At 50.9% G+C, this 25,938-nt stretch overlaps 9 protein-coding genes across 9 annotated transcripts; 7 read left to right on the top strand and 2 right to left on the bottom strand.

The window, feature by feature from the left end:
• Window positions 1–31: 31 nt before the first annotated feature.
• On the bottom strand, window positions 32–1,623 carry EURHEDRAFT_507677 (zinc-binding alcohol dehydrogenase family protein). Its single transcript, XM_040785873.1, has 4 exons — window positions 1,165–1,623; window positions 1,047–1,114; window positions 493–994; window positions 32–437 (listed from the first exon to the last, which is right to left on the bottom strand). Exons 1-4 carry the CDS (start codon window positions 1,263–1,265, stop codon window positions 86–88), a joined length of 1,023 nt encoding a protein of 340 aa, XP_040635694.1. The 5' UTR covers window positions 1,266–1,623; the 3' UTR covers window positions 32–85.
• Window positions 1,624–3,395: 1,772 nt separating this feature from the next.
• Window positions 3,396–5,171, top strand: EURHEDRAFT_463764 (putative amino acid permease; the record flags this gene model as incomplete). Its single annotated transcript, XM_040784903.1, has 4 exons — window positions 3,396–3,962; window positions 4,021–4,220; window positions 4,290–4,864; window positions 4,939–5,171. The coding sequence occupies 4 exons, from the start codon at window positions 3,396–3,398 to the stop codon at window positions 5,169–5,171; spliced, it is 1,575 nt and encodes a 524-aa protein (XP_040635693.1).
• Window positions 5,172–7,130: 1,959 nt separating this feature from the next.
• EURHEDRAFT_463900 (uncharacterized protein) lies at window positions 7,131–8,031 on the top strand (the record flags this gene model as incomplete). The annotated part of the gene is made up of 2 exons (XM_040784914.1): window positions 7,131–7,421; window positions 7,534–8,031. 2 exons carry the CDS (start codon window positions 7,131–7,133, stop codon window positions 8,029–8,031), a joined length of 789 nt encoding a protein of 262 aa, XP_040635692.1.
• A 226-nt stretch (window positions 8,032–8,257) lies between these two features.
• Window positions 8,258–8,831, bottom strand: EURHEDRAFT_380654 (uncharacterized protein; the record flags this gene model as incomplete). Its single annotated transcript, XM_040779322.1, has 3 exons — window positions 8,258–8,363; window positions 8,414–8,646; window positions 8,700–8,831. The coding sequence occupies 3 exons, from the start codon at window positions 8,829–8,831 to the stop codon at window positions 8,258–8,260; spliced, it is 471 nt and encodes a 156-aa protein (XP_040635691.1).
• Window positions 8,832–9,656: 825 nt separating this feature from the next.
• Window positions 9,657–11,699, top strand: EURHEDRAFT_533360 (TNT domain-containing protein). Its single transcript, XM_040787245.1, has 2 exons — window positions 9,657–9,822; window positions 11,077–11,699. Exons 1-2 carry the CDS (start codon window positions 9,799–9,801, stop codon window positions 11,689–11,691), a joined length of 639 nt encoding a protein of 212 aa, XP_040635690.1. The 5' UTR covers window positions 9,657–9,798; the 3' UTR covers window positions 11,692–11,699.
• Window positions 11,700–14,478: 2,779 nt separating this feature from the next.
• Window positions 14,479–15,788, top strand: EURHEDRAFT_415998 (zinc-dependent alcohol dehydrogenase family protein). The gene is made up of 3 exons (XM_040782841.1): window positions 14,479–15,446; window positions 15,499–15,594; window positions 15,643–15,788. The coding sequence occupies exons 1-3, from the start codon at window positions 14,588–14,590 to the stop codon at window positions 15,732–15,734; spliced, it is 1,047 nt and encodes a 348-aa protein (XP_040635689.1). The 5' UTR covers window positions 14,479–14,587; the 3' UTR covers window positions 15,735–15,788.
• A 1,125-nt stretch (window positions 15,789–16,913) lies between these two features.
• On the top strand, window positions 16,914–18,995 carry EURHEDRAFT_389189 (sugar porter family MFS transporter). The gene is made up of 3 exons (XM_040779774.1): window positions 16,914–17,592; window positions 17,643–18,368; window positions 18,428–18,995. The coding sequence occupies exons 1-3, from the start codon at window positions 17,082–17,084 to the stop codon at window positions 18,808–18,810; spliced, it is 1,620 nt and encodes a 539-aa protein (XP_040635688.1). The 5' UTR covers window positions 16,914–17,081; the 3' UTR covers window positions 18,811–18,995.
• A 3,803-nt stretch (window positions 18,996–22,798) lies between these two features.
• Window positions 22,799–24,441, top strand: EURHEDRAFT_380650 (proline permease PrnB; the record flags this gene model as incomplete). Its single annotated transcript, XM_040779321.1, has 2 exons — window positions 22,799–22,855; window positions 22,906–24,441. The coding sequence occupies 2 exons, from the start codon at window positions 22,799–22,801 to the stop codon at window positions 24,439–24,441; spliced, it is 1,593 nt and encodes a 530-aa protein (XP_040635687.1).
• Window positions 24,442–24,734: 293 nt separating this feature from the next.
• EURHEDRAFT_463797 (TauD/TfdA family dioxygenase) lies at window positions 24,735–25,928 on the top strand (the record flags this gene model as incomplete). Its single annotated transcript, XM_040784907.1, has 3 exons — window positions 24,735–24,828; window positions 24,877–25,456; window positions 25,505–25,928. The coding sequence occupies 3 exons, from the start codon at window positions 24,735–24,737 to the stop codon at window positions 25,926–25,928; spliced, it is 1,098 nt and encodes a 365-aa protein (XP_040635686.1).
• Window positions 25,929–25,938: the final 10 nt, after the last annotated feature.

The following is a 25,938-nucleotide window of genomic DNA, read 5'->3' as shown; positions in this document are numbered from 1 at the left end:
TTTTTTTTTTTTTTTTTTTTTTTTTTTTTTCGTTCAATATGCATTATATACATTCTAACAGATTGCACAGCACCCATACTGAATACTAAAATTCTAAAGCCACCTTTCCCTTCGCTTTGCCCGACTGAATGATGTTATGCGCCTCCTTCAAGCCATCCAACGTCAACTCCAACCTTGTTCCAAGATGACATTTTATTCGCCCCGAATCAATCAGCCGCGCGAGCTCCTCCAGTATGTGATGATGGGATTCAACATCGACATGGTGGTAGGGCTTAGTCCCAAGGAGACACCAGATAAAAGACATCGATTTGGACATGAAGTCGGTGCCGTACATATTGGCCTGGCCTTGGACGATAGAGCAGACTTTACCAAAGGGAGCGCATAGCTTGCCGCAGGTCGACATATATTGGTCTGTCGAGGACGTAATGAATATGTACCTATTTACCTGTGTAAGCACGAGGTACGCGGGTTTATCTTTGCACGGCGACTTACTTGAGTGGTATGTCGAGGTTGAGTTTTGCAATCTGCGCCGGGATATCTTCTCGATGGTTTACGACATGAGTTGCTCCCATTTTTTTGGTGAACTCAGTTGTCTCTGGTCGCGAGGCAGTGGTAATTACGCAAGGTAGGTCAAGGACAGTACGAGCGATCTGACTGGCAACGGCACCCACGCCGCCAGCGCCGTTGATGATCAGTAGCGCGGCTTTCTCACCCTTTGTAATTTCCAGTCGTTCGACTAACGCTTCGTACGCTGTAACATACGTCAGCGGCATTGCCGCAGATTCCGCAAAGTCAAGCGTGTTTGGTTTAACTCCGACGCTTCGTTCGTCCACGAGCTGATATTCCGCATTCGAGCCTTGTCGAATCGGGCTTCCAGAGTAGAAGACCTCGTCTCCTACTTTGAATAAGGAGCACTCGCGTCCCGTCTGCTCTACTACTCCAGCCGCATCATAGCCGCAAATTTGGAATGGTCGAGGGACGTGGTCATAGTAGTCTGCGGCCGGTTAGCGGCATGTAGGATATCTGTCCAGATATGTAAGGCGAACCGGGATAGTCATCATAAGTCCCATTTCGGACCTTTGTGTCCACTGGATTTACAGAGACAGCCTTGATACTGTGCTCATGTTAACTGGAATTCTAGAGAGCCAGTATACGCAAACATACCGGACCAATAAGTCTCGAGGAGACAGGTCGGAGGGTTTTGGTAGCTCCTTTTCGCAGAAATTCTCAATTGGACCATAGCTATCAATGCCAAATGCTTTCATCTTGTCTCTGTAAATGATGATACTGCTCACCAACACTTTTGCCTCCAGTAAATAGCGCTTCCTTTATGGCATGACATCATGCAAATGTCATTACACTCAATACCTGTTTAATTGCAATCACTGAAGATTTGCGTTTGTTCTGGGATATGGCATTACCATGTACAGTCAAGGGCAATTGCTCCGTACGAAGGTAGCTGTTGTGCTGTCGATGAACCGAATGCGCCACCGGGCTATATACCCCAGCATCGAACGGGTAACGGCCGAGTGGCTGCAGGCATTGACGCGAGACTAGGATTGGAAGTATTCTGTGCTCTACAATACTTACTCATGTAGTGCACAGTAGGCATTGCCGCCAGGAAAGTGAGTCGTGGTGTCTCTCGGATAGCCTCGAGGCTTCCTATTCGGGTAATGGTGGCAAACCGACGACGCCACACTTCCAAGACATTGTACGGGGTAACTACTCCGTATGCTGGACTACTGCAATCAATTGGCGACTGGATAACTCGTCGTCAAAGTGTTACTATCGTACTACTTCGATCCTTCCAGTCTGGAAAAGCTGCACAGAACCTCCACTGGCCTAGGAAATGTCAAAGCCAATCGCATGCGTCTGGTTACACTCTATGGAGCAGCGCGGGCTCCACGAAAATCATCGAGTCGATCCAGCAGAACCAGCGAAAGATCCTGAAAACTTTTTCTTCGTTGAATTTTCCCCATTACCGAACTCGACCCGTACAGTAGGCATCTATGTTTGGGGGAATTGTCTCGTGCGATCAGGATTCCCTCTCCTCCGAATGCGCTCCAACAGAGTTCGAGCACCAATGGACTCACGATCGACGTACTTCCAACTCAGGGGACGTGACTCGGTCCGTGCTGCGTGCTGCAATTTCCCTATCAGACGTCTCGGGCCAAAACAGTGCGTAAATGAACAACAGTATTGGCCTGATAGCACCATGACCGGAGATTCCAGACGGAAACGCCGTCAGAGAATACCGTACGTATGTACGGAGTGCATACTCGCGGCGTCCTTTCGTCTCAGTGTCCCGCACTCTGTACTCCGTACAAAGTACCCGAATGCAGAGGCCGCATCTGATAGGCTCTCACGACGATAGCGTCTTATTCAACCATTGGATTGCGTGAAAATCATGGACGCTAACGAAGCCAAGAGGAATGGCCCGTGATAAGCGCAACTGCACGATGCGGTCATGGAGCGTAGATACGAGCGTCGTGCATGGTGCATAATTTCCGTACTCGACGACCAGATCGGTGCTACAGAGCATAGATAACTCTGGACTCGTACGAACTCCGAACGGAGTACTCCGTACAGTGGTACTTTGTATGGCCATTGAAAATTTTGATCCGAGATGAGGCCGACTTCGGGTCACTGGAATGGACCGGTCTATTTCCGAGCTAGTCCGTATTGGGCTAGCGCTCATTCCGAGAAATCCTGCCGATCGGAACAATCTTTTGTCCATTGCCGCGGCTGCTCGGCACGTGCGGCAAACTGAACCTTGCACGTACAGACTACGAGCACGGTAATTCGCCATGGCAAAAGTCGGTCAGAGCACGTACAGAATGTTGGCATAGTTTTTGCTCTCCTTGTTGGGGCTTCCCGTACTGTGCGGACATTGCTATACCTCCGTATATATTACTCGTACGGCTAACCGTCACGGCTCCTGTCGGCGGTCGGCGAGGCTACCGGATCAGGCATAGTGGTATTTACGTGATATCTCGCGCCAATGGAGAACGCCGAGCGGCAACCAATCAGCATTGGATATTATGGAGATGTGCCTGTGGTAGTGTGGGGCATTACCATGTGGGTACAGTGGGGTGCCCTAAGTACCAGCCCTAACGCTAGTCTGGAAGTGGCAACGGTCAGGTGCGTGTTGCCTGCGCCGTATGTATACTCCGAGTAGGCCGCTTCTTTCTTCTTCGCCCGTTAACTTTCTCTCTCCTTTTCTGTTACCACGCTTCTTTCTCTTCTCTTTATCTGCGTGCTGGTCTTGTTCTGTCGTTATCGGTATTCGTCTCGATCTGCGCGCTTTTCTCTCCCTCTGTTTCCCTCGAATCCCCATCGCACGGCAACTGTAGCCAGGTTTGCCTCCAGGATATCTGATCATGGCCGACGCTGTGATGGCTGAAGCGCAGGGACATGGCGGTCAGCCGTCCGCTGATTCTAACCTCGAGAACCTAGGATACGTCCCTGAGCTGTCGCGCAACCGTTCAACATGGCAGGTGATGTTTATGAGCTTCATCATGGCCTCCGTGCCCTATACCATTTCCACCACAATGACCTACACCATGACCGGAGGCGGTCCATCGAACATGATCTGGGGGTGGGTGACAATCTGTTTGTTCATGTTGTGTCTCGGTGCTTCGCTCGCTGAAATCACCTCCGTCTTCCCCACCGCCGGTGGTGTTTACTACCAGACCTTCGCCCTCTCGCCCCCCTGGTGCCGCCGCGTGATGGCCTGGATTTGTGGTTGGTGCTATTTCGCCGGTCAGGTTACTATTACGCTCTCCGTTAACTTCGGAACCACCCTCTTCTTCATCGAGGCGCTGAACCTTTTCAAGTACGCCGATGGCACGGGATTCACCGAAAACTTCGAGGCCTGGCAGACCTACCTGATCTTCCTGGGTATCACACTGTTCACGCACATCCTTCCCTCCATTGGAAACAAGTGGTTGACCTACGTCGAGGTATGTGTTTTTTTTTTTTTTTGCGCCGTTCTCTCGAGATAGTGGCTAACTTGTACAGTTGTTCGCCGTTTTCTGGGTTATCGGAGGCATCATCGCCACTATCGTTACCATTCTGGTTGTCGCCGATCATGGAAGACGCCCTGGCCGTTGGGTTTTTGGTGGCTTCGAACCGCACTCTGGTTGGCCCGATGGTTGGTCTTTCTGTATCGGTTTGCTTCAGTGCGCTTACAGTTTGTCGGCTACGGGAATGGTCACATCGTGAGTATTGTCCAAAAAAAAAGAAAGACGAAAAAAAAAAAAAAAACAGGGCAATGCTAATTCGTGCAGTATGTGTGAAGAGGTTCGTCGTCCCGCTGTCCAAGTCCCGAATGCCATCGTTGGCGCCGTTATCATGAACATGGTCGCCGGTCTTACCTACATGATCCCCATCGCGTTCGTTCTCCCGGATACTAGCATGTTGTCGGAATTGAGCAACCCCATACCCACCATCTTCCTCTACGCAACTGGAAACCAGGTCGGTGCCTTCTGTCTGTGTATACCCATTATTATCCTGGGTATCTGCAGCGGCATCACCTGTGTAACCTCCACCTCCCGATGCACTTGGGCATTTGCTCGTGACCGCGCTGTTCCGGGCTCGAGATGGCTCAAGATTGTGAACAAGCGGCTGGAAATCCCCTTCAACGCCTTGCTTCTGGGAATGGTTATCGAGCTGCTTCTTGGGCTGATCTACTTCGGTTCGTCCGCAGCCTTCAGTGCGTTCTCTGGTGTGGGTGTCATCTTCTTGACTCTCAGTTATACGCTTCCCGTGGCTTGCTCCTTCTTCCTCCGCGGTCGCAAGGATCTCAAGTACGCCAGCTACCACCTTGGAAAGCTCGGTGTGCTTTGCAACGTGGTCTCCATCTGTAAGTTCTCCTGGTCCCCTCCGCGGGCTCGTCTATGTCGAGGCGACATGTCTAATATGGCTAACCCTTTACAGCGTGGTGTCTTCTCGCCATTCCACTGTTCTGCATGCCCACTGCGATCCCCGTCTCCCGTGATAGCATGAACTATGCCGTAGTTGTCTTCGTGGGTATCATCATCATCTCCGCCGTCTGGTACATCATCTCGGGACACAAGAACTACCATGGCCCGCCCTCCGAAGGACTTCACATCGACTCCGGAGAGTCCCAAGAGAAGTTCGAGCCCAACAAGATCCCCCCGCCGCAGTAAGCCCACAACACCTTTTCTCTTGGCTCTCCTGCCCTTTCTCGCCCTTCCATTCGCTCGCTTCCCACGCCCGTCTCCGCCAGATCGAATTGCCCTTCGCTTTTCTTGACGTACTACCAAACGATACCTCGGCCTCTATATACCATCCTTTCTCCCCCTCCCAAAATCATTGACATTCCACAAACTTCCGACCTCCAGTGACGACGGATCGACCACCCGGGTGCTACACTTACGACCAAGTCCATAGCGGCGGCCCGCGTAAGGACACATTGCCCCAATGCAACCTAGTAAACCCCATTGGCGCGTAAGAACCAAGAGCCCCAACAACTCTTGATAATCCGCCATGCGGGAATGCAAAAAAGCAAACCTCGCTTGTATATAGCTGCTGCTTGCTATATGGCGTTTTCGTGGCGTTTTGTCAGGTTATCTTGTTCATGTACATAATGATTTGAGCGCATTGTTCATTGGATAATTAAGATCTCAAAATCTTGATCAAGGATTATCGTAGGCCGTATGCTGAGTAGCGTCTTCGTCCTCCTTTCTTACCTTGCCCCTTTACACTTGGACACGAGAAGTGCTCACGAAGATCGCGCAGATACCAGCGTGCTCCACAGTGAAACCTACCATGCCGACAAACGGGAGCCTTCTTCTAGGTTATTCCGATCCTGTTTACAGTGCTGTACGATCGTTCGTCCCCGGCTGCCATTATGAAATCGCACGTGCACGCGCACGCGACTGGGTTTCGACTACAAGCAGAAAATCTTCGTACACCGGCATATTTCCCACAAATCTACAGAGTATCCAAATGCATGACGTGCTGAAAGTATATGCCGAGAGTCAGTCCGGCTACACCCTACACCGTTCTCCGAGATAAACTCGTGCTCTGCACGATTTGCATGATCGTCTCGCTTGAACCATACTTTCCATACTGTCGGTGAATTAGGGCCGTTCTTGTTACACTGCAGCTCGGGGCAACGGGACGGTTTGTCTTACGCTGTTTAGTGGCTCGTATGGGCGACGTGACACGATGCATGCTTGTACATGCAGGTGCAGGTGCATGGAACCGGTCAGTCACGCGGAGTTCTCGAACAGGGATCAGACAAGATTTTAGGGTCATAACGGTCATTGGTGATGGTGTTCTCACGTCCTTGGGCTGGTTATTGGCGCAGTTAGCGAGCTATTGGCAAGCCGATCGACGGTCTTTTCCACGGGCGAATGGACGGAAACGATGACAATGTTCGAATTCGGTGACTCGAAGCGAAAAGCACTCAAACGCATAGGAATAGTGCTAAGAAGTTGTTTTCATCTCGGATCAAAGAACTGACCCTGGAGGAGATCCAGGTCATCAGACAAGGAATCGAACCCATGTTGGCGCTCACTCTGAACAAAGTACTACCGAGCAGTGGCACCGTGACCCTACCTTGCTACGGCCCATCGGTTCCAATCCAGCTGGCTTACCAATGGCCTTTTGCTCGTACGACTACCAGGCAGTGCACTGTGATAACCCAGGGCTGACAGAATGCGCAGTGTTCCATGGACTCAGCTTGATGAATCTTACGGCATTCGTCCCTAAACCATTAACAATTTCCATTACCGTACCAGCGGCCACTTAGGTGAATACTCCTCTAGCTGGGGAGATGTCCTATCCTTCCGCAACAACTGCTACCCGGATTCTCCCCAAACGATGATTTGTTGGCTTCGCCCATCTACCCGCGGTTGTAAAGGGCTACTAATCTCGGGCACCACAGAGGTCAGTCATCACCGCCCGGCCATGTTTCTATGACGCCCAGAGGGCTTCCACTGGGGACCAATCTACGTAGATTGGTAGGAGTGCGTAGCATAAACAACCAAGTACAGAAGGCGCGTCCCTCCGTCGCTCCGCATGTTTTGCCAAGGGTCACATGACCGCACTCATCACCCTGTCAGAACTTCTTCCATGATCTCTCGACAGACAAAAGGAACATGGCCCGTCCGTCCGGAGGAAGAGCACGTCCCAACATCAAAGGAGCCCCTGATTATGACGATGCGACTTACTGGGACACCAAGTTTGCGACCGGCCAGGATGTGGGCGAGTGGTTGAACTCGGGCGACGCCGCGCTTGAGGCGGTTCTGGCGGACTTGGGAGATCGGTACGGTGACTCGGGGGTGGAAATCGCCCCCCGAGCGTTGCATTTGGGCCCTGGCATCTCGAAACTCGGGACGAAGTTGCAGGAGATATTTGCCAGTCGCGGATGGTTGAGCAATGGCATTGTCGTGAGCGCCCCTTCGACCTTCGATAAGGATAGACGACTTTGATGGTGCGAATGGATACCAGGATGGATGGTTCTGCTGATCGTACATCGCATGCCCCTTTCTCTCTGCTTAGAATGTGGATTTCTCCGCAGAAGCTGTTCGTCTGGGCCAGGAGGCCGAAAGAAACCAGCACCCCTCGCGCGCAATACAATGGATCCAAACCAATCTTCTTTCCTGGACCGACGTCGACAGTCTTACCCCCTTCGTCCCCTTCGATGTGATCCTTGACAAGAGCACGAGCGACGCCATTGCCACGGCCGAGCCGCAAGTTTCTCCCCCATCCCCGGACCTCACTGTCTGCCCTACCGTCCGCGAAATCGTCGAGCAAAACGGAGTAACTGAGCTGTTGCCGGTTGAGGTGTTGGCATTACATCTTGTGCCTCTGACGCGCGTGGGAGCGACATGGGTGGTACTTTCATACTCAATGTCCCGGTTTGATAATCTTCGGTATATTGGGCGGTATTGGGAGGTGGTCTCGCGGACGCCATTGAAAGCACCGACCGGGGGCGTTACGCCTAGTGCGTATACGCCCGAGGTTTTTCATTGGCTTTATACCCTGCGCCGGATATAGGGTACGTGTGATGGCGTAGAAACTCGCGGTTGGATCGACCAGTTCGATGACAAACGATGTACAGGTCCGGACAACTACAGCTGGGATTAGGACATAACGAGAAAATTATAGATTCATAGCTATGCAATAGACTTCGAATTCCAAGCTCGCTTTTGTTACGACAATAACCAAACCAAACGCCATGCCCATGCTATCATCACTTCATTGATTGTGCAACCATCGGGTCCTAAATCCGATTGTCCTCACTGATTTCATAGTTCAGCTTCTTTCCCTCCCGACGTCTCTGATGCACATGGATACACGCCCGGACAAACAGCACCAAATGGAAATCCCTGCGACTGTCAGTATCACCAGAAAACACCGTTGAACAGGGAAAACGCACGCTGCGATCGGAGCCAAGACAGCACCCACCCGCAAAATAGTGAGGCAATAATCCGCCACGTCCAACCCGACTATGCTAGTGTTGGTGAAATATAGCCCGATTGCAATGATGCCCATAATACCGAGAATCAGCAATGATAGCAGGTCCAAGCCGAGATCAATGCCGGGGTGGAAGTCGCGGTAGTCGAGGAGGAAGATTAGGTCGATGAGGGACCAGAGCGCTACAATGGAGAACTAGTGAAACGGATTAGTTTCGACGCTTGCCAAAGGAAGAAAAGGAAGCGTACCAAGATAATCCAGATCAACATCCCTTCCGGAAAAGCGTAGGAGAAGCAAACGATGCTGAAGATATTGAAGAAGAGCGCCGGGATCCGGAGACCAAGGGAAATGCCCCAGGAACGAGAATCGGAGAATGCCATGATAATGCGATGTTCTGGAAATGAACGGAGACTTTGATTTTGCTTTTGATTTCAGACGGTTTGAGGATTCGCAGCTCTGCTTGAGATACATTTTGACCTGGTAGCATCGTACGTGTTATTATAACCATTGTCGAATCAGCCCTATCAAGGCGATACATCTGCTTTCCAATACCAATGCCTCCAAATAAAATTCATCAAGTTTGCCTTGGGCGAATAAGGGCATGGTCCGGGGCATTACCGCACAATTGGCCCCCAAATCCTTTGACGATCGGGGATGAGGCTGTGCGGACAAGGCTAACATCCTGTCAGCCTTCGCGAGGTGATGGATAGAGCTGCATGATAGCACGGCAACAAGTCAATGTCAATAGCTTATCGATCCTGGACATCTGCATTGGAATGCATCAGCGCATGGGTCCCGCATACTACCGTGCCCTAAGGGGAATACCCTAGAGTCCAGTATAGAGTATACTGGACTAGTCGAAGCTCGCTCGCACAACCAGCCACCAGAAATCCAGATTTCTAGTATAAGCATAATACTCTCTAACAGCAATCGATTTTTTCCCTTGTTTTGATATTTTTCTTGTGCTATACTCTGTACTCCGTACCAACAGTTTTCCATCCCGATGATTTCTCCGGACCGTGCCGAACAATGTCTCCAAAGCAGTCTACTCCGAGAAAACAGCTGAGACCAGATACCAGTACTATGGAATCGGAAACGGCTGAGCTTTTCTGAACATACTTTCCCTCAGGCTTGCGATCCTTGCCAAAAGAAAAGATCAAGGGCATCATCTTTGACGAGCTCTTTCGATCCGAACGGAAGTACGAACATTTTGATATCCCGGCACATCGTTTCTTTTTTCAAGGGCACATCGCCGGTACTGGGTCATGGCGTGCCAAAGATATTCCGGAAAAAGAAGCCCCTCTGTCTTTTGGGTAACGTCGACTCCTTTTTGTTTTTTCGTTTGCAATGTTTGCCCGTATGCAGCAGCCAGTAGCATCGTTCTGGTTACGTTGTAATCCAGAAATGCATTTTGTAACCAATTTCGTTGTTGTCAAGTACCGAGTCGGAATCAGTTGCTGCTCATCGCGAAACTCGATGAGAAAAACGGCTGGGAGGATTGATTCTCTGCTTGTCATGTGGGATATTCAATGATGTTTAAATGGATCCAGCGAAGGATCAAGCGCGTCAACTGCTTCAAGAAGAGAAGAAATCAGTCTAGGATGAGATTAGAGAGTTCCAGCTGCCCGGGGGCCGTAGGATTCTCGCTGGGGAGAGGTCCGAGAGGGTTCCATGCGCTGTGGATGGGCAGAGCACGAGAGGGGTGGCTTGGGAAGACGACTTTGGTTGAGGCAGAGGTTGGATAACGGTGGCGAAACCATGAGGCGATAGATAAGTTCATATAGGTTCAAGTAGGTAGAGAAGTAACATTAGCCGACGCTCTTCCTCTCCTAGCTCAGTTACGTCGGTATCATCATCCACCGTGTCGGACCCGACGTACACTTGTCATTCGTGTCTCTGCAACGATAACTCCTTTCCAAAACCCTGTCTATCACGCCTCAAACTTGTTCCGCAGCCACTTCCCTAGCTCATGTCGAACGGATGTCCGTGGTAGGGAATACACTCACCGAGCCATTGCGTTTCCATGTCAACATCGTTCAATCCGTGCAGTACGAATGCCCCCCTTACTGCAACCGAGAGCACGATCAAATTGTGCGGATGCGCATACCCGCCTGTGAATACATTATACCAACATGGTTTGACAGATACCGCTATGCCTTGACTGGTACGGGCACACGGTGTGATACATCGAAATTGAGATAATCAATCATCTGTATTCCGTACTCCCTACGATCAGTGAACATCTGACAAATCAAGCCATCATCTGAATGATGCAGTTCAGGACAGATCGCAGCTGTCGATCTCAGCCACATTTTCTGTACATTCCAGGTCGCTCACCGTCGTATTGGAATGAATCACAGAACACGGACCAGCCGAGTTTCAATGTTCCAATAGTCTATGCAGGGTGCAAGGATTATTGAGCGGCTAGAACAGCAATGTTGCTGCTCTACGAGTATATATAGCTATTGAACATGGTCTCCTTACGAATTCACGGACAAGGACTTGTACTCTATACCGAAAATGCACTTCCTCCTCGGCCTCTTCCTCCCTTTGGCAGTCCTCGCTCAGGGCCCTGAGGCATTTACCCCCCATCCCAATGACAATGGCAACGCTAACACAGCATAGACATACCCTGACCGCTGCAAAGACAACCCCTGCGCTGGCATCCCCTCCCAAAATGCCAGCTACGTTTGCGGAGACTCGCGCCTGGGCCCCGTGGGCCTCCCCAGCAAATTTCCACTCTCCACTGAAACCAGTACTTACGCGCGCTTCGGCAACCTCTGCCCGAAAGAGTGGCTTGACAAGTGGACCAGCTCCGACGGGAACTTGAGATACCCGCCCCAAGACGGCTTCGCGCTCGACAATGACAAGAACCGTATCTGGGGCAACTACACCCTCACCGCGGGCAGCAAGGTTGACCGGTTCGGATCCGAGTACGGGAAGTATCTGACGACGTTGGGAGCGCCGTATATTGAACGGGCTCTGCCACCGGGGAATCTGGACACGTACGATGGGAAGTATCCGTACAATTACCACGTGTATGAGGTACTCAAGGATGTTAATGTTGTGGTTGGGCCTGTGGCAGCGTGGTTTGAGCAGCCAGGTATGGGGACGCAGATCTATACTTCGAAGGCGGTGAATGAGTTGTTGGAGGGCGGATTTTTGCGGAGGTTGAGCGAGGACGAGTATGATGAGAGAAACGAATATGCGGAGCCAGCCCCACGGGGTCAAGACGCATAAAGGTGGAGTGAGGTTCATCGATTATAAGTCTTGTACTGGCATAATAATAGAATAGAGAAAACAAAGGATATGAATAGTTAGTCTTCTCTAAAACTTCAGCAGCTCGATTGCTCTCTTTCGATTGGATCTATACGGATGAGATGTCACGGTAATCCCTAGTCAATTCAGAGTGTTTTCCAAGCGAGATTACCAGGCGAGGTGCTTTCCTGTTGAGGCATGGGGTGAATTTAGTCGCTTGACTTGAGCCTTAGAGTAATCTCTACACTAACAAACTTAAGAAAATCACTAGCACCGTCCATCCGCAACAATTACAGCCCTGAACGTGATCTCATGATGGTCAGAGCCAGCTTGCCCGCCGGATGGTTGCTTGCTCGAGGGCTCTGGTTTCCACGCCCTTTCTATGTTCCGACTCTGCTGGGGACAGTGAGAATGCTCTCTCCAAAATCTTCTTGGCTCTTCTGGAGGCTCTTGGTCTCAGAATGGTATGGTTAAGGTGTTTCTTTTGCACTTGCGTCTTATCGCTTGCGCTCTTTCTTGTAGCGACAGACGAACCCCAAGTGATAGGGGAGCAAACAGCTCAACGCCAGAACCACCGGCTGGTATTGTAAGAACATCTCGAGCATCACTTGCCAGGATGGGATATTCATGTTGGTAATCTCTCCAGTACACCCGTGGGTTCACAATTTGAGTGCCTATAGATGTTAGTATCAGGAAAGGAAGAGGTAGAGGATAAGCTTGCCACTAGACCTCGCCCTCACCCGCGGTGACTCGCGAGGGTGACCAAACAAGACAGACAGTACTATATTAGGACCGCCGCATTGTTTCTCACAGTTGTTTGTAGAGATCAATCCCGGCTGGACTCCCGCCGCACACGCTCTATGGCATTGCTGTCAGTTACCATTGGAGACTCATCCGATTTATATGACGATATTCATATAGCAAATTGCTCGCTTATAACCAGCCACTTGGCGGCGTTGAGGCGTTAAGCCGTCACAGAGGTAGAGTTGTTTTGTACACTGGCCAGAAAATGCATCGTACTCTGGACAATGCTAAGAAATCTACTATTGGAAGTACAATAACCCATACAGGGAAGTGAAATGTAGTTATCCCTACTGGGAGGAATGTGAAGAAACAAGCAATGTGAATTGATGATTGAAGACACAAGGATCTCCGTCCCTAAAGCGATCTACGGCTACTTTCAGAAACTAGTGACTGTATCGAAGTATCAGATGCCGAGTGCTCTCAAATCGTCATCGCTGCAGCTTCAACCACATCCTTGGCAAATATCAAGTTATCCACAAATACTCAGATCTATCCAGCACGTTTCCAACCAAGGTCCCTGTCTTGAGTTCCTGGTGAATGGAAACTAGTTTGCGACGCTTCTCGCAACACACACTCACTCACTCACGCTGATACGCGTGTGTCGCTTCGATGTAGCCCGCTCCCGATACATGATAGGCGTCTGGAATTATAAACGATGACAGGGAAATGCATCCCCCGACAGGAATCAGGTCTTCCAGTATCCGACTTATTTGCTTGCATCCCAGGTCCCGACGGGGAATACATGCCCCTGTCATCGCTCATGTGCCACCAGATAGAATACGAAGGACGAGGAATCGATCAATCGAATCGATGTATCCCCAAGAAAACGGGTCAAACGGCGATCGTCTCACGCAGCAGCACAACCGTCACAGACCTGGTACGTGACTCGTTGAACCAGAAATTACCTTCGAAGGAGCTGGAGATTGCTTGGGTGGCGTTGAGGGCCTAGGCGCATGGTCCCGAGTCTAGGGTGTCGAGGGCCTGAGTACCGTGGTCGTGACTGGGCCCAATCCCGCTGCACTCGTCCATTCGCAAGCCTAGAACTAAGACAGCAAGAACCCTTGATTTCCTTGGCTAAAGGCCCAGTAACTGTCAGCTCACATACTGCGCTCCATGATTTATTACAATGCCATGGATTTTACACTACATTACGCGCTATACCGTAGCCGTGTTCTCTCGAGCGAGCCCTGGTACATAACGAATACACAGTGCGCATTATCCTCTTATCGGTAGGCTTCTCGTTATGTTTATCTTATGCTGATCTTATGCATATCGATGTACGCGACTTGGCATTTTGAATAAAAACCAGGTGATTGGTAGGTAATGAGTAGGCAATTGAAGCTATATCTTGAATTGTGAGTCTTGAGTTCTCATGATGGAAAGAGAGGAACTGGTCGCGTACCTGAAGATCGCGACAGGCCAATATATATCTTCGGATGCGGCTCACCAATACTACCATCAACATATGTTACCAGAGGCACAACCCAACGCACCAAGAAAGCATGCCGCTGAAATCGAACAACGACAATAATACCAAATATAGAGTACCCCGCGTGCCCCGCGAAAGACCCCCGTAGAGCTACCACCGGCCAATGAAACACAACACCCCGCATTCCCATCCATGCTTTCTTATGCTTATTTATGCATACTGCATTCGAATTCATTCGAATCGACCCAGAATTTCAGCTCCAGCCTAGTTGGCCCTGACCCCTCCCGTACAGGTCTCGTATCGAGGCCGTCCTCAGGTCGCAACGCACAATTGTCCAATCGGCCGAGAATAGTATCCTGTGTAGCAAGCCCAAGAGATGTGATCATGTGCCGGTACCCATACTTGTGTACTTGTGCGAGCGTCCAAGTGCAGACGGACGAAGGGATCCAGTATCATCAGGTGGCTTATGGTACAAATGCAATCCTGCTTTTGCAAATGAGGTGTCCTCGGTCGACCCCGCATCGGGGACTGCTCCGTATCGCACTCGTTCCGAGTAGGATAAATAGCAGGACTGAGCTACGTAGACTAGGTAGACTACGTCGACCACGAGCTACTACTACGTTCAAAGTACCATCCCACTACGCAATGGCGACGATGAAAGCCCTGGTGTATACCGCCCCCAGCACCATCGAGCTGCAAACGCGCCCTAAACCGACGATTAAAGCCCCGACCGATGCCATTATTCGTATCCAACACGCCTCGATCTGCGGCACGGACCTGCACATCCTCAAAGGCGACGTGCCCTCGATCCAGCCCGAGCGGATTCTAGGCCACGAAGGCGTGGGGACTGTGGAGGAGATCGGGGCTTCGGTGAGCAAGTTCGCCGTCGGGGACCGGGTGTTGATTGCCAGTCAGACGTGTTGTGGTGGTTGCCGGTTCTGCCAGAGAGGGATTGTCTCGCACTGCGACGAGGGAGGGTGGCAGTTGGGAAATCGGGTGGACGGAACGCAGGCGGAGTATGTGCGGATTCCACATGCGAACCTGTCACTGCACAAGATCCCAGACGGCATCCCGGGACGGATCGCGATCATGCTGTCGGATGTGCTCCCGACCGGGATGGAGTGCGGGACGTTGAACGGCAACGTGTCGCCCGGAGGCAGCGTGGTGATTATCGGCGCGGGACCGATTGGCGTGGGGTGTTTGTTGACGGCGCAGCTGTATTCGCCGGCGACGTTGGTGATGGTAGACGTGGACGAGGCACGGTTGGAACAGGCACGAGCCATGGGAGCGCAGACGGTCAACACGAGAGCGCCGGATGCCAAGGAAACGTTGGACCGGCTGACGGACGGACAAGGGTTCGACTCGGTGATTGAGGCTGTCGGGATCCCGGCGACGTTTGAACAGGCGCAGGAGTTGGTGGCGGTAGGAGGGTCAATTGCGAATGTGGGAGTGCATGGCGTCAAGGTGGATTTGCATATCGAGAAGCTGTGGGATCGGAATATCAGTAAGCCCCTTTCCCTTCGACAAGATACGTACGAGCGATAGTAACCGAACAGGCATCAACATGGCGCTGGTCAATGCGACGTCGATACCGCGGTTGATGCGGCTGGTGCAGAGCGGAATGCTGGACGTGTCGAGTTTGGTCACCCACTGTAAGAACCTGACCCGTCCACGAAGGAACAACGAGCTAACCCAGATAGCGTTCCCCATGGCACAGGCGGACCAAGCATATAGCACGTTTCAGGCAGCGGCTCAACATCGGGCATTGAAAGTGACGATAGACATCGAATAGTCCTCGGTAGCTTGGCAGAATCCTAGTCCATAACGTCAATGAAGGAATTTCTCGCAATCGGGCATGGACCGAGTCGGGGTGAACCGGCACGGAGTTGGGTGTAATTTGCTGACAGGTGGAGGAGGAGAAATTAGCCAAGACGCTAGTGCCAGAGAGTGTCGCATATTACTCCGTAGTGAAGCCGACAAAGAAAGCCATTCAGATGCTCGGTTTGTTCGGGGGTGGAGCGCATACGTACGGAGGTGTGGGTGAATGCGGAGAGTCTCAAGTGTACAAACAGTGCAAATATGGCAAACTCTCGCTTGGATCGCTTGAATCGCTGAATCCGGTTAGTGTAAGCGATTACTCAGGAGTCCGGGGAAGCCGGTGGCCGTGGCCGTGGTTGTGGTTGTGGCTGTGGGTGTGGCCGTGGCCGAGTGGTTCGCCGATATATCCCTTGACAGAAGATTCCATAGGCCAGAGTATGGACTATAGAACATTCCAGTAGCGAAACGACACCGTCCTCTGATATGGTTATGGCGTCTCGTCTATCTCTTCCTGTCTGTGACGGTAGCGGCTAAACTCAACCCCGACATTACCCCGGACCCACCGTTCACGGATCTGATTGGCTGTCCATATAGGCTGAAAACATCGAGAATCTTCTTAGTCATTATTTTTCTTGTTACATACGATACAGCCATACAGCCAGCCAATACGGGGTGCGGCCAAGAGACGCAGCCAAGGGAGAGCGTAATCGGCTCGGTCGGGATGATGATAGTAGAAGCAGTACTCTGTACTCCGTACAGAAATGCCGTATGCTTGATACCCCGATATTCACTGTATGTCGCTTCCCCGGATTCTTTTTCACCGGTGGCCGTATCGGGTATCGCCACTCCCCAGGTCACCAAATCCCCGGTTTCCGCATCGGGCTGTCACTCCGCATGCGACTATCAGGGCCTCCGTCCTACGATCAAGTGCATTGTACACAGCATTGTACATAGTCGAGCTGAATGCATCCATTCAGTATTAGTTCATAGTAACATACAATCGATCTCATTGTAGTAAACGGAATGCCGAGGAAGCTGACTGCCGGTTCCGCCATGTCCGGCCCGGACATCGCCCGATCTGATGCCTGTCTGACGGCGTGACACTCGTGGATTTGGACGCCTTCGGGTTGGCGCCCACTCTTGGTCCGTCTCCGGGTTGGCCACCGGCTTCCCCACGGGCAGAGATTTTTTTGCTCTTAAATATCCCAATCCCCCGTCTACGGTTTCTTTTTTGTGTTTTCTTCCCAATCACGTCTCTCGCCTCTCGCCTCTATTGACCTCCTACTTTCCCCTCTTCTCTTTTACTTGTTTTTCTGTCATCATGGGCGTCGAATCCTCCGCCCACCACGGCGAGAACATCTCGCCGGCTCCTCAGCCCGAGTCCTCGACTCAGAAGCCCATGAATGTCGGCGTCGACACCCCGATTCCATGGCTGACCCTGCGCACCTTTGTCATGGGTGCTTTCGTCTCTATAGGTGGTCTGCTCTTCGGTTATGATACCGGTCAGATCTCCGGTTTCCAGGAGATGAGCAACTATCTCGAGCGCTACGGTGAATTGCAGTCCGATGGCTCGTTTGCCTTTAGCAACATCCGTTCCGGTCTGATTGTCAGTTTGCTGTCTATCGGTACCTTGATCGGTGCTCTCTGCGGTGCTCCCCTGGCCGACTGGCTGGGTCGGAAATGGTCCATTACTGTCTGGTGTCTCATCCTCAACGTCGGCTTGGTCGTCCAGATCAGTACCCCTGCTGGCCGTTGGTACCAGATGGTCATTGGTCGCTGGGTAACTGGTCTTGGCGTTGGTGGTTGTTCTCTTGTCGTTCCCATGTATCAGGGTAAGCTTCCTTTCCTCTCTGCATCTTGTCTCTCATATTAACTTGACCAGGTGAATCCGCCCCCCGTCACATCCGTGGTGCCATCATCTGTTGCTACCAGCTCTTCGTCACCCTCGGTATCTTCCTCTCCTACCTCATCAACCTTGGCACCGAGAATATCGAGGGCAGTACCGCCCAGTGGCGTATCACTCTGGGTCTGACCTTCCTCTTCGCCCTTGCCCTCGGTGGTGGCATGCTCTTCTTCCCCGAGTCGCCTCGTTTCGACTACCGTCACGGCCGTGTCGACAACACCCGTCGCAACCTCGCCAAGTTCTACGGTATCCCCGAGAACCACAACCGCATCATCGAAGAGTTGAACGAGATCCAGGAGCAGCTTGACACCGAGTCCCAGGAGCAAAAGTGGTACGAGTTCCTCACTGCTCCTCGCATGTTCTACCGTATCCTCCTGGGCATGGTTCTTCAGTCGTTGCAGCAGCTTACCGGTGCCAACTACTTCTTCTACTACGGTACCACCATCATGCAAGGTGCTGGTATCTCCAACAGCTTCATCACCCAGGTCATCCTGGGTGCCGTCAACTTCGGAACCACCTTTGGCGGTCTCTATGTCGTTGAGAACTTTGGTCGTCGCAAGTCTCTGATCGTCGGCGCCATCTTCATGTTCGTTTGCTTCATGGCCTTTGCCTCTGTCGGTCACTTTGCTTTCGACCACGTCACCCCCGAGAACACCCCTGGTGCCGGTAAGGGTATGGTCGTCCTCGCCTGTCTGTTCATCACTGGTAAGTCTTCCAACCGCCAACAGTACAAGCCGTCAAGAAACTAACATGGAAAAAAAAAGGTTACGCGATGACCTGGGGTCCCATGATCTGGGCGATTTGCGCTGAGCTCTTCCCCTCCAAGTACCGTGCGAAGGGTATGGCCCTGGCCACCGCCTCCAACTGGCTGTGGAACTTCCTCATCGGATTCTTCACCCCCTTCATCACCAACGAAATCGACTTTGCCTACGGCTACGTCTTCGCTGGCTGTCTCTTCTTCGGCATCTTCGTCGTCTACTTCTGCGTCATTGAAGGACGCGGCCGCACCCTCGAGGAGCTCGACTGGATGTACGTCAACCACATTGCCCCGTGGAAGAGCGAGTCGTACGAGATTCCTCGCAACGAGATTGCATACGACACCACGCCCCGGAAGGAGCAGGAGGTGTCGCATGATGAGAATGCATAGACGCATTTCATGATTGATGTTTTTTGTTTGTATATACCAACTGCTCGATTTTGCTATCTTTGTTGTCCTTTTGATATCCTCTGTTGTACATAGACTGGGCGTGGTATGCCATCTTTTTTACCGCTACTACTTCGTCGTGATATATTGCATAGAATGAATTGAGCCACTTTCAAACTCACCGCTCCTGCAACTACAATGGACCTTCGTGTGAACATCCGGAAACAGAAACTAGCGTAGAACACAACTCGTAAAGGGGTAGCACGAACCCGGAAATCCCAACTAATCCGGCACGGCAGATAACCCTCCACAAATTACCGTCCCCGTTGACGTCCATTCGTATTACCTTTCCATTCGAAATAGCCACGTCACATCAAACTGCAGAGTAATCCCGCTAAAACCCTCACCCAACCCCCCCCGGCTTCATCCCGAAGCCCTCCGTACTCCGTCCTCCATCCCCGTTTCCCCGCCTCCCATCCCATTCACACTCACAAGACAAAAGCGAGACCTTGCATCCGGGCTAAATCCTTCGGATATGCACGAACGGGTTTCTGGCGGCTTGGTCCGAGAAATCGGGTAATTAGAGGATAATTGTCGTAGCGAGTGGGATTTCGAGCGCGGAGTACGCACCGAGGATCCACTTTCCTTGATGGGATATACGTGGTAGTAGTGTGAATAGAGTGTTTCGGGATGGTCTATTTTATATAGTAAGTAATAGCGCATTTTCTACAGAGTACACGGTGGATATTCTCGTTCTGTGGATTACTATGAATCCAAAACACTGGCGTGGCTGTCATATGTCCTTTGTGACCTTTTCATTCTGCACAATGCCAACAGAAAGGAGCTCATTTGTGAGCATCTTATCTCGTACGGCCATTTTAGAAGTGTGTATAGTATGTTAATTAGCGGAAGAGTGCTTCCTAAGCTCGAAACCTCGATAGGAGCGGGATGTGGTGGGAACCGGATCATATGCTCCGGCTTAAAACATTGTGTATTAGACAAATGCCGGGGAAAGTTCGTCATAAACATATTGTATGCTTCCCAATGACTATTCCATCGCAATTCTAGTATTGAAATGCGCGTGGGTTGATGGAGAACCGGTCTCAGCGCTCAGTGACGGATACTCTCCTTGCCAGTCGGTCTTCAGATTAGTACTATAAATCCAGGGCTAGACGCTGCATGTGATTCTAGAAAGAAGACACTGCGATCCAAGGATGATGGATATCGTATGGCGAGCAGAAAAGAAATCGCTCCGTTTCTCTGTTTCCTCCCGAATAACAGTGTGATGGTGTATGAGTGTCTTGCAGAGGATATGCTGCTTAAAGGCATCGTGAGGTGCTTGAAGGGTTACATCCCGATCGGGGGATGTATTGGCAATTGCGTTTTCCCTTGTAATAAAAGTCAACAGACATGGTTCTCTTTTTAAGAGACGCTGCTGCCACAAGTAGTCCCAAAAGGGAGTTAACCCCGGTTTCCCGTGCTTCTCTGCACGCTCAAGATATTTCTTTTGTTCTTGCTCCTTACCACTCCTGTGCACTTTCCTAAAGCGACAGACAAGGTCTGAATGAGAAAGCGAGAATTCTTTCGAAAAAGTCTTCTTGGCTTCTAGTAAGGTTGTTGAGCTGGCAACCTCCCTCTGTCGGAATATAGAGGTTCCTTACCGAACAATACCAATCGATGCCTGATTGATGCCTCGCTGATATCATATGGCGCAAGCAGCGTATTTACTCTGCTATTACTGCTTTTGAAACCGCACAATCGCTTACTATACTCTATACGGTAGTTACGGTCTTATATAGGATCCTAGATAGCACACTTTTGCAAGAATCAGAGACCTCGACCATATACGCTTGATACGTACTTTCAACCCTGACTAAGCCGCATCTCCGACACCCTGAAAATGTCACGTGATAGTTCCAATTATTTCATTTTCCCCATACTCTGGCCCAGAGGTCTTCATCCCTTGTCTCAAAGAACAGCTGTGGGATTTCGCAATGTGTTGTGATTTCGTACGGGAGTAATAGAATACCCCATTTCCATACTCCGGTGCGAACTAATGCTGGCATTTGACATGCATAGAGTCGTTCCGCATCTTGACATGTATGCGTACTTACAAAAGTTTCTTCAGACATATAATTGCCATTAGGAGAATCAATACTCAAATTCTCTGCCGGGATCGTAAGTCAAGCGCTCGTTGAGCTTGTCATTTCTCATGCAATATCTGTTTCCCTTTCTGGATCATACCTTCCAAATGTTCAACACCACGTAGTCCATGTACACAGCAGTTGCCCGTGGTCCTGTGTTGTCAGAGCATAAGGGTAGTATCCTTCACATGGGTAAGGCTCGTGTATCCAGCAGACAAGTTCGTCTCATCTGATTTCCATCCATTGACTCCTGAGATAGGCTAAGTCTCGCAGTGCCACCCGGCGGGTAGCATGAGTAGTGATGAACCTAGATTTTTTGCATTTGCGGCCTATAACCCTCCGTTTCATCCATTGATCTGAGAATTATTGGCTTGTCTTCAATTAAGCTTCCCCGACTCTGGGTAGCCGACAGGTGACAGGATTCCTCCAGCAGAGACATTTATTCCAACCACGAGACACTGCGACCCTCCCACCCGCGTTGCACATGTATATTGCAAGACTACCCCGAGTGCACAGCCCAAGGTCCGATTTCAGCAAGAGGTGCCGTGGATAAGCGCTGCACGAAGCCACGTGGATGACCTGAAATCCAAAACACTGTCTCGGCCGCCAAGCTCTGGCTGCCCACTCGCCATCGACGATTTTGCTCAAGAAGGACCTCATCGATGATCTGGTATGCTTATCGTACATCATTCATGTCAACCAAATCAGATAAGTTGGGTCTTGCTCCAGTTCGAAATGCACAACGAACGAAGCGAGCAAGAAGAGACAAGAAGCATAGGTAACAACATATCTAACTCAAGATAAATAAAAAGCAGGCAAACCAAGACTTAGATTTACAGAAAGCAGCAGAAAAGCAATAGATGTTGAGGTCATTAGATTTTCCGTAGAATACGAGCAACATTCATGTTTCTGGTGTGTAGGTCACGGTGCTCTCTTATTTGGCGACATGGCCAGTCTCGTGAGACTATGTAACCCCATAGCACTATGGATGGTAGCTCGTCGCAGAATTGTACCATTCCTAGGACTCCCTGGTTGGAAGCGAAGAGGATCTGTGGAAGAAGTGCCAGACAAAATCCTTAACACCCCATAGGCGATCCTAAGCTGATTTCAGATGAGACAACCTTCGAAAGTAATGCTGCTTTCTCACAGGAAAGGGCTACTTATATCCAATCACGTATCATGTTGGCAACTGATTTTGCCATATGAGAGCCGTTAGGCCTGGTCATTTGATCGTAATGTAGAATACTGAAATAATGTATGCATATCGACGGAAGCGGTTAATGCCAGCTATCGATGTATCTCAAGGCACCTTTTTGTCTGACGAGGAAGAAAACAGATAGATAGATGAACGTTTGATAGAAGTTGACAAAGGGACGAGTGGACAGAGCAGTCGGAATAACGGTTAATGACTATTGACTCCTGAATCGGGATGCCGAGTTCGGGTCGCTTTACGACGCCGAGTCTACTCCGGAGTACAATCTACCTAGGCCTCTAGGTAAGCTTATCGCAGTCAATCCACCGCAAAGATCAAAATTGCGCAACCGTATCAAATCAGCATTTCCTTATCGGATCTAGCCATGACAGGCACCGCCGTCCCATCAAGATAAGATTAGATAAAAGTTCTAGACATCGGAGGATTATCAAAGATAGCACATGGATGCCTCGTTTGTTATTGCCTGTTATTATTGCCAAGATGTCATGGTAACCAGTAAGATACGGATGTCATGCACCATACCCCGCGTCTTATCTTGATGATGATAGGGCTGCCATCACGACATGTTCAAATAAATATATTCTATCCCCTATGCTGGTGGCCAGTCGCATTGATAATATCTGAACTGTCCACTATGGGGGATAAGGGCGGCCCTCTTCAGGCCATTGTCGAGGCGGATCTTCTAGACGAGGTATTCTCGCTTTACGATCATGTCTGTTGTCAGTGAACTAACAACTGCAGAGATACCAAACCACCCAGCGAGGTCTCAAAAACCGCCATGTCCAGCTCATCGCTTTGGGCGGTACCATCGGTACCGGGCTCTTCGTCGCCTCCGGCCAGGCGATGGCCATCGGGGGACCCGCAAGTCTACTCGTCGGGTATATCATTATCTCAGTAATTATTTACTCGCTGGTCACCGCGGTTGGTGAGGTCGCCTCGTATTTACCGGTCCATGGTGCGAGTATGAGTTATCACGGTTTTCGCTACGTGTCGCGCAGTCTTGGTTTTGCGATGGGATATCTATACTGGTACTCGCTGGCAATTCTGATGGCGTACGAGCTGACAGCGTGCTCGTTGATTATCTCCTACTGGAACACGAGCATTAACGTCGCGGTGTGGATATCGATCATGTTGGTTGTGGTGGTTATGCTCAATTTCCTGCCGGTTCGCGGATACGGCGAAGTAGAGTTTTGGTTTGCTGGTATCAAGATCATCACTCTAATAGGGCTCTTCTTGCTATCGTTTATCCTCATGCTGGGCGGTGGTCCTGACCACGATCGAAAAGGCTTCCGGTATTGGAACAACCCAGGCGCGATGAACGAGTACCTCGTTGGAGGCAATACCGGTCGCTTCGTCGCTCTTTTAGCCACCATTCAAAAAAGCAGCATTGCGTTTATCTTTGGTCCGGAGTTGATCGTCCTCTCTGGATCTGAAATGATCTCGCCGCGACAGAACGTCTCCCGCGCAGTACGCAATTTCGTCTATCGACTGGTCTTCTTCTACGTCCTTGGCGCCTTGGCTATCGGAGTCATCTGCCCATCGAACGATAGTAGACTCACCAGTGGCGGCTCAGGGGCTGGCTCTTCGCCGTTTGTCGTGGGGATCAAGAACGCCGGAATCCCGGTATTAGACCACATTATCAACGCCGCGATCCTGACCAGCGCATGGTCAGCTGGAAACGCATTCCTGTACATGTCCTCGCGATCGCTGTACTCACTGGCGGTATCCGGTAATGCGCCAAAGATATTCAAGACCTGCACTCGCCGTGGCGTGCCATACTACGCGGTCGGCGCTTCCTCGCTCTTCGCAGGCCTAGCATACCTCTCCGTCGGCAGCTCAAGTTCCGTGGTATTCAACTGGCTGGTCAACTTCACCAACACGTCTGGCTTCATCTCGTGGGCATGCTGCTGCGTCGTGTACTTCCGTTTCTGTCGCGCAGTCCAAGTCCAAGGCATCGAGAAGCCGTACGAAAGCCGCCTACAACCATGGGGCGCGTACATCGGCATGGCAGGCTCCATCTTCCTCATGCTAATCAACGGCTTCACGGTATTCTTCCCATCGGAATGGTCCGTCAGCAACTTTTTCACGGCGTACATCGGCATCCCGGCATTCCTCGCTTTGTACTTTGGCCACCGAATCGTTTATTGGCGGGATCCTTGGGCGTGGAAACCGGAAGACGTGGATATGCAGACCGGTTTGCAGGAGATCCTCGAAGCCGAAGAACCACCGCGACCTCGGAGGACATTAAAGGAGAAAATGAGTGTTTTGGTCGATTAGCCCTATGATAACGTCATGGTGTGTTCAAATCGCGATCGATAAGATAGGCTGATAATGATAAGATGATACGATGCTATCGGGGACCGGCGCAGTCCGTGATCAGTATAGATACGGTGAATATAAAGACTTGGAAGCGGTATGCTGCATTTGTAACTTGCTGCATTTGACCGCTACTCTAACTGTTGCCCTGACGTATTCGCCATCCGCTCACCCGCAAGTCTGGATATAAAGTTACTCGACTTCGATCCATAATTTCTTCCGACGACTTAACCACTTGACCAACTCAACTCAAAATGACTATCGATATTCGCCCATTGACGCCTCCCCCAGGCTCCGACATCAAATTTGGCGCTGTAGTCGGAAACGTCGACCTCGAGAATCTTACAGGTACGCCAATCAACAATTGACAACAGATAATCGATGCTAATAGAACAGACGACACGTTCAACACGCTCCACGACGCACTATACAAAAACCTCGTCCTCGTATTCAAAAACCAACGCCACCTCACCCCCAAAGCCCAATATGCCTTAACCCAGCGCTTCGACCCATCATCTACCTCCTACGGACACGGCAAGACCCTCGACAGCAAACGGAGCATCCTACACCCAGATTTGAAGACCGTTCCGCACCAGCCGCAAGTTCAAATCATCGGCCATGGACATATCAATTTCTACGAGGGGCTGGACAATATCCAATTGAAACACCCGCATCATCGAACTTTCCATCGCGATCCGATTCCCCCGGAAGATGATCACGACTTTACACGATTTTATCGGTGGCATATCGACGCCGCGTTGTACGATTTGTACCCGCCGAAGGTGACCACGTTGCTGGCTGTGCGGGTCCCCAGGGGCCGGCGTCAGACACTCCGCTATGACGACGGAACAGGTGATACACTGGCCGTGCCACTCGGTACAACGGCATTCGTTAGCGGTGAAACGATGTATAACCGGCTTTCAGAGGAAGAGAAGGAATTTGTGCAGACGAGTAGGATTGAATATGCGCCGCATCCGTAAGTCATCTGCACCAATATCTGTCTACCCGCGCTAAATGTGAATAGGTATATCTGGATGAGTCCTGCCCGCGCCCTCCCGACAGGCCTAGGCCTTCACTCAGAAGGCCTCGAACTCTCCGACTCCGACCTTCCCCCAATCGACCCCACAAAGATCATGACACTCCCAATGATCTGGAAGAATCCCGTCACCGGAAACCTAGCACTACAAATCCACCCCTCCGCCGTGCGAAAGATCCACCGCGACGACGGGACTGTGGTCGACGACCTGAAAACGGTGAGAGAGATCGTGTATAATTTGCAGAGGCCGGCGATTTCACCGCAGTATGTGTATGCGCATGATTGGGAAGAGGGGGATTTGGTGCTGTTTAATAACCGGGGGGTTTTGCATTCGGTTGTGGGGGCTTTTGGGGATGGGGAGGTTAGGTTGTTTAGGCAGTGTAATTTGGCTGCGTCGGAGGGTGTTGAGTAGGCATATAGAT

The sequence above is a fragment of the Aspergillus ruber genome (genome assembly GCF_000600275.1).
Source record: "Aspergillus ruber CBS 135680 unplaced genomic scaffold scaffold00030, whole genome shotgun sequence".
In the NCBI taxonomy this organism is placed as follows: Eukaryota; Fungi; Ascomycota; class Eurotiomycetes; order Eurotiales; family Aspergillaceae; genus Aspergillus; species Aspergillus ruber.
Note: the sequence above shows the minus strand (reverse complement) of the source record. Positions and strands in the feature narration are given on the sequence as shown.

Excerpts from the sequence above, each read along its gene's own strand:
- EURHEDRAFT_389189 (XM_040779774.1), top strand. The coding sequence starts at position 17,082 with ATGGGCGTCGAATCCTCCGCCCACCACGGCGAGAACATCTCGCCGGCT. Across the intron at positions 17,593-17,642 it reads TGTCGTTCCCATGTATCAGG|GTGAATCCGCCCCCCGTCAC; the intron begins GTAAGCTTCCTT and ends TAACTTGACCAG. Across the intron at positions 18,369-18,427 it reads CGCCTGTCTGTTCATCACTG|GTTACGCGATGACCTGGGGT; the intron begins GTAAGTCTTCCA and ends GGAAAAAAAAAG.
- EURHEDRAFT_533360 (XM_040787245.1), top strand. The coding sequence starts at position 9,799 with ATGTTTGCCCGTATGCAGCAGCCA. Across the intron at positions 9,823-11,076 it reads TTGCCCGTATGCAGCAGCCA|ACATACCCTGACCGCTGCAA; the intron begins GTAGCATCGTTC and ends AACACAGCATAG.
- EURHEDRAFT_507677 (XM_040785873.1), bottom strand. The coding sequence starts at position 1,265 with ATGAAAGCATTTGGCATTGATAGCTATGGTCCAATTGAGAATTTCTGC. Across the intron at positions 1,115-1,164 it reads CCTCGAGACTTATTGGTCCG|TATCAAGGCTGTCTCTGTAA; the intron begins GTATGTTTGCGT and ends ACATGAGCACAG. Across the intron at positions 995-1,046 it reads GACTTATGATGACTATCCCG|ACTACTATGACCACGTCCCT; the intron begins GTTCGCCTTACA and ends AACCGGCCGCAG.
- EURHEDRAFT_415998 (XM_040782841.1), top strand. The coding sequence starts at position 14,588 with ATGGCGACGATGAAAGCCCTGGTGTATACCGCCCCCAGCACCATCGAG. Across the intron at positions 15,447-15,498 it reads GCTGTGGGATCGGAATATCA|GCATCAACATGGCGCTGGTC; the intron begins GTAAGCCCCTTT and ends GTAACCGAACAG. Across the intron at positions 15,595-15,642 it reads GTCGAGTTTGGTCACCCACT|CGTTCCCCATGGCACAGGCG; the intron begins GTAAGAACCTGA and ends TAACCCAGATAG.